This window comes from Medicago sativa, chromosome 5 (genome assembly GCF_051527215.1).
Source record: "Medicago sativa cultivar Bolivia chromosome 5, Bolivia_mono, whole genome shotgun sequence".
NCBI lineage: Eukaryota > Viridiplantae > Streptophyta > Magnoliopsida > Fabales > Fabaceae > Medicago > Medicago sativa.
The window spans coordinates 1349701-1355657 of record NC_140753.1 but is presented as its reverse complement, the minus strand read 5'-3'; the positions used below and the strand labels follow the sequence as shown (position 1 = coordinate 1355657).

General features: G+C 35.4%; 1 protein-coding gene across 2 annotated transcripts; it reads left to right on the top strand.

The window, feature by feature from the left end:
* Nucleotides 1-701: 701 nt before the first annotated feature.
* TCX2 (TESMIN/TSO1-like CXC 2) lies at nucleotides 702-5727 on the top strand. 2 transcript variants are annotated; one of them, XM_085712187.1, is made up of 10 exons: nucleotides 702-936; nucleotides 1734-1894; nucleotides 2010-2724; nucleotides 3245-3723; nucleotides 3817-3891; nucleotides 4338-4518; nucleotides 4602-4697; nucleotides 4776-4842; nucleotides 4954-5107; nucleotides 5192-5727. In XM_085712187.1, exons 1-10 carry the CDS (start codon nucleotides 862-864, stop codon nucleotides 5529-5531), a joined length of 2343 nt encoding a protein of 780 aa, XP_085568313.1. In that variant the 5' UTR covers nucleotides 702-861; the 3' UTR covers nucleotides 5532-5727. The 2 variants fall into 2 exon arrangements, with proteins under 2 accessions (XP_085568313.1, XP_085568312.1); XM_085712186.1 differs by having other exon boundaries at nucleotides 5180-5727.
* Nucleotides 5728-5957: the final 230 nt, after the last annotated feature.

Genomic DNA, 5957 nt, shown 5'->3' with positions numbered 1-5957 from the left:
TGATTACAATAATAGTACTCCACATAATTATCCTCAATCATTTACTCCCTCCGTTTCAAAATAAGTGTCGCTTTGGCCAAAAAAAATTATTTCAAAATGAATGTCACTTTCAGTTTCCAATGCAATAATAACTTTTTCTTTTCAATTGTACCCTCCAATTAATACTCAGCACACTACTTCCAAAGTATTACTTTTAAAACATGTGTAAACAACTAAAACGATACTCATTTTGAAACGGAGGGAATAGATGTTAAATTTAATCCTCATACACAATCAATAATATGAATCAAATCAGTTAACCTCACCAACCTAACCAAATTAACAAGTAACTAGAAATATGTTATCCATCGATTTAATTTTGGAGCATGATAATTATTGTATTGTGTTAAAGAAATAAAGAAAACGGAAAAAGTAAAAGTGAAACGGTAGAAGAAGATGATATAAGAAAATAAAAGAGTACAGACAGAATATCTTGATTCTTAACTGATATACGTTACTTTAGGCAGTGTGAGTAATATAAAAAATGAAAAGAATGGTAAGTGAGAAAAAAGAGAAAAAAAATAAAATAAAATAAAAATTAGTACTAGTACCCTAAAAAACAGAAACAATAGACCGACAGCTGTGAAAGGATCGTGGTAGGGTACGTAGTTGTTGCTGTCCCCACCCACAAAATAAAAACCCTTTCTTCTCCCGCTCTCTCCATTCTTGAATTTACTCATTCTTCCTTCTTCTTCTCATCATCCTAATCCTCATCCTCTAATGTAACAAACAAACAAACACATACACACCACAACATTTTATTATCTTCTAGAGAGAAAGTGTTACTGTGTGTGTGTCTGTGTGATTTCCCTCTCTGAAATAATGAATATGAATATGAATATCAACATGGATACACCAGAGAGGAATCAGATCAACACCACTCTCTCTAAGTTCGAGGTCTGTTTGCTAATTTCTTCTTCTATTCACACCCTCCCTTTTCCCTTTTCTTCTTCAATTTTTCTTCCGTTTTTGCATGTGTTTCATTATACCCTCTATTTTTCATTTTTCATTTTTTTTGCGACTTCTAGGTTTCTTTCTCTTTTTTTTTTTTTTTTTTTTAACCTTTTATGTTAATTGCTTCTTCTTATCATCTTACTCAATGGAGAGTATTTTGTTTCTTCTTCGTTTTAGAAATTTTTGGATTTTTTGTTTTTGTTTTGAACCATACCTCACTCTTCTAGATCTCTGCTCAAATTTGTTTATCAAGTTGTTTTAATACTTTATTTCACTTTTGACTTTGTGTTTCTTCTCTCTTACACTTCACATTTTTTCCTTTGGTATCTTTTAATTTTTCCCCCTTTTCCTTTAATTTTGGATACACTGTTCATACAACTTTAATTGACTTCATTTTCTTTGTTTTTGCTTAATTAACCCTCTAATTATATGCGGATTTGAGTGATTTTAAGTTTTTTACACTGCATTTTATTGTTTTGGGGTTAATGTTAATTGATTTTGCTCTTGAGTAGGTTATTATTGTCAACCTCTTCTCTCTGTAATCATGCATGCATATTTCATTTTATTATTTATATTCTTCAATTAACAATTTTTCTCTGATCTGTTCTGTTTACATTTTTTTATTTATAAAATTATCATTACTGTCTTTGAAATGATTATTACACTTAATTTATGTGTGTATATGTGAGGTAATTATCTTTTAAATCCCAATTTAATTATACCCTTTGTTATGTATGCAGGATTCACCAGTATTCAACTATATCAACAATTTATCTCCTATAAAGCCAGTTAAATCTGCTCACATTACTCAGACTTTCAATTCACTTAGCTTTTCATCGCCTCCGTCTGTTTTCGCGTCGCCTCATGTCACCTCCCTCAAGGAATCTAGATTCCTACGCAGGTAATAAACTCGAGTAAATTCCTTTTTTTTTTTTTTTTTTAACTATAGTTTTAAGTTACATGTGTAGACTCTATCGATCCATTTCTAATGATTACCAATTTATTTATTTATCTAGACATAACCAGCCGGAAGAATCAAAGGCTAAAGATTCATCTGAAGATGTAAATAAATTGTACTCAAATGAAGGGGCTATTGAAGAGCCTACGCTTTCGCGTCTTAATTCCAGGGAATTGCATGAAAGTGCTGAGCAACTGATTTCAGTAGGAGATGTTTCTATTGAGCTATCTAATGAAGAAACGAAATTTACTGATGAGCTACCACAATCATTACAGTATAATTGTGGTAGTCCTGGTTATGATCCTACACTTTGTGGTGATGAGGATAACACACTTTTGGAATTGTCTGGTGAAGCCGTATCGGATGATGCATATGCTCAGGAAGGTTGTGTGACAGATTCAGTCGAGGCTGAATTGCATCTTCAAGGAACTAGTCAGATCGATCGAAAGGGTGAAAGTTCAGACTGTGATTGGGATGGTTTAATTCCCAATTCTGCTAATATGTTAATTGAAGCAGAAGCTTTTAAGGGTCTGATGCAGAAATCATCAGGCTCTCCTATACGACTCAGCGATTTTGTCCCCCTGCTACAACAATGTACCAGGAATGATGATCAGAAGATTTACATGGTTGATTCAGGTGCTTCTAGTTCTCAACATGAAATTGAAAATCATTGTTCCGAGCTAGTAGCCGCAACGGACACTGACCGTGCACAGGACAATCTTGCTAATGGTTCTTCGATGACTGGCAATTCAAATGAGAAAATGGATAATGAGGTAAGGATGCGAGTTCTCTTACTGTCATGTCTATTATATTTTTTCTTGCATGTAGTTGTATGTTTCCCTGGGTTTAGAGAGTTCTGTTACAATCATTTCTAGGTATAAATTTTTGTACCTGTAATTGTGTTTTTCCATGAGTTTATCCCAAATGCATGATTTCTAGGCAATGAGTATGAGTACAGGTGCTCATATGAAATACTGATACACAAGACTTTCTTAGAGAAATATTCAACCCTATTATATTATATAAGCATACTTTTTGTTATGGTTTTTATTAAAATAACATTTCTAGTTCTAGCAATATACTGTATCACTGTGATTTGTAGTCAATCAGGGTTTTGTTGTTGTTTGTATTCCCTAAATTATGCTTCTGTTTGGAAGTGTGTTGTAATGTTGTATGGCATTTTGTTTTCTTTTGGGGCTTATAAATTGTTAAAATTGATTTTTTTTGCTTGTATCTGATTTATTAATATATTTATTTTACATATCTAACACTCTAGAATCACTTGTGTTTCAGCTTGTTTCTGTCACACACCGTGGCATTCGGAGGCGCTGTCTTGACTTTGAGATGGCCAGTGTGCGAAGGAAGATCGCAGATGATAATTCAAACACCAACTCTAGTACACCACAGTCTGAAATAATGAATTCTGTTCATGAAAACCAATTGCTCCCTGCAAAACGTAACGCAAATTCGCAAAGATGCATGTTGCCGGGTATCGGTTTACACTTGAATGCACTTGCTACCGTAAAGGATCACAAAGGCAAACAAATTGAAAATTTGACTTCTGGAAGACAACTCAGCCTGACCAGCTCTACATCATTGCTACTCTCTGCATGCCAAGAACATCAGCATCTCTCGGTTGTATCTGTATCAATATCATCTGAAAGAGAATTGGACCCATCCGACAATGGGGTTCAGCCTACTGAAGATTGTCCCCAGCCTATAGCTTACATGGCTACTGAAGATTTCAATCAGAACAGCCCCAAAAAGAAAAGGTAAGTGAAGCTGTCGATTATCCTGCTTTATGCTTGAAAATTCCATCTCATTGATTTCTTTTTATTATACTTATACTAAGCTTGGATATGCAGGCGTAAGTCAGAGCCAGTCGGAGAAATTGAGGGATGCAAACGTTGTAATTGCAAGAAATCAAAATGCTTGAAGCTGTAAGTTGAAACAAACCCTTTTTTCATCTGTTTTTCGTTTTTGGGATAAACACCCTTCAACCAGTCTTGTACTCTCTTGTATCAAACCTTGAAAACTAAATAAGTTATGTTTTCCATTTTGTAGAATTTAAATGACTTTTGCCAAGCACTTTGCGACCATTTTCTATGTTTAATTGATCCTTTTTACGGGCTGCATATTATTGTTAATTTCCATTAGTTTTTCTTGTCCTAGCCTTCCGGTTCTCAAAGGAAGGGGACCTAGTAATCCAAACTTTGGCCAAGAGACAAGTAAACTCTGGCCAAAGTTTTTTTCAGCCAGGTTTTTTTACCGGAGTTCATTAACCACTTGAGCCCAATCAGTTGATTAATTTCCTTAAGGTTATATGCAGCATTGACTTGAAGATGACCATACTGGTACTGAAATTAACCATATTATTCTTTTTCAGTTATTGTGAGTGTTTTGCTGCTGGTGTCTACTGCATAGAACCTTGTTCCTGTCAGGAATGCTTCAACAAACCTATCCATGAAGATACTGTTCTTCAAACTCGCAAGCAAATTGAATCTCGCAACCCTCTTGCATTTGCTCCTAAAGTCATCCGAAGTGCTGACTCTGTGCCTGAAACTGGGGTTAGAAGATAAATCAAATTTAGTATTTCGCTGTTGTGATTCTAAGCAAATTTTATAGTGAATTAATTATCGTCTTCTTGTAGATTGACCCAAACAAAACTCCAGCTTCAGCGCGCCATAAAAGAGGATGCAACTGCAAAAAATCAAACTGCCTAAAGAAATATTGTGAATGCTATCAGGTTTTGATCCTTACCATATCATGTTTACCTCAAGTTTCAGTTATAATATGAATTACTTATGGTAGTTTTCTTTTGAAGGGTGGTGTTGGTTGCTCCATTAGCTGCAGATGTGAAGGGTGCAAGAACGCATTTGGTAGAAAGGATGGTAAGCTTTCCCTTACATTGCAGACCATGGTAGCTTGGAACGCCAATCAGGGCCATTAGCTTTAAATTTGTCTTACATGTCTGTCCATTCCTTTTATCAATTTTTGTACAGGTTCTGCTTCTATAGGGATAGAAGGTGAGACAGAAGAAGAAACAGAAACTAGTGACAAGGGTGTGGAGGAAAAAGCTATTCAAAAAACTGAAATTCAGAATATCGAAGATCATCCTGATTCTGCTGGGGTCTCAACACCTTTACGGCTTTCCAGGTTTGATACCCAAATGTTTTGTTTGTCAGCTAAAGATTGCAAATTTGATGTCCCGTTATTGATTGATCTTAGTTCTTGCAACAGGTCATTGCTTCCGATGCCCTTTTCATCAAAGGGAAAGCCACCAAGATCTTTTGTTACAACCCTCACTGGTTCTGGATATTTGGCCAGTCAAAAGCTTGCGAAACCAAATTCTCTTTGGTCTCAATCTAAGACTTTTCAGACTGTTCCAGATGATGAAATGCCAGAAATTCTCCGTGGTGGTGATAGCTCTCCTATTGCATGCATCAAAACTTCATCTCCAAATGGCAAAAGGATCTCTTCGCCTAACTGTGAAATGGGATCGTCTCCTAGTCGCAGAGGTGGCAGGAAGTTGATATTACAATCTATTCCATCGTTTCCTTCTCTCACACATCACCCTTAGAATGGTTACAATTTTCCCTGTATGTTAGCCATCATCCGTTCCCTGTCTTTAGTTATGTTTTTAGTCTGTCGCAGCAAAAGTCATGCTTAGATTTTATGTACATTGAGTTTGTTTCAGTATGGTAATAATATGTTGTGTGTCATCCATAATGTACTATTCAAGTAATGGTTATAATAATTACCGGGATTAATCTTAAGTTTTCCTGTTGTGATTTTGGACATTTCGCCATGATTAAGTTAGTTGGAATTTAAATTATTTGAGCTGTTGATTCACGTTGCACCTTCAACAACCAAAGTACATGCATAGAGTACTAATCTAAGAAGTATAAATGTGTCAAGTACGAAGCCCATGTCATGGAGCTGAATCATGGAACATATGACAAAAGCCGCGGTTGACTTAAGGAATCTTGTCATTCTTCATTGTAAT

Excerpts from the sequence above, each read along its gene's own strand:
- TCX2 (XM_085712186.1), top strand. The coding sequence starts at position 862 with ATGAATATGAATATGAATATCAACATGGATACACCAGAGAGGAATCAG. Across the intron at positions 4,519-4,601 it reads ACTCTGTGCCTGAAACTGGG|ATTGACCCAAACAAAACTCC; the intron begins GTTAGAAGATAA and ends GTCTTCTTGTAG. Across the intron at positions 4,698-4,775 it reads AATATTGTGAATGCTATCAG|GGTGGTGTTGGTTGCTCCAT; the intron begins GTTTTGATCCTT and ends TTTCTTTTGAAG.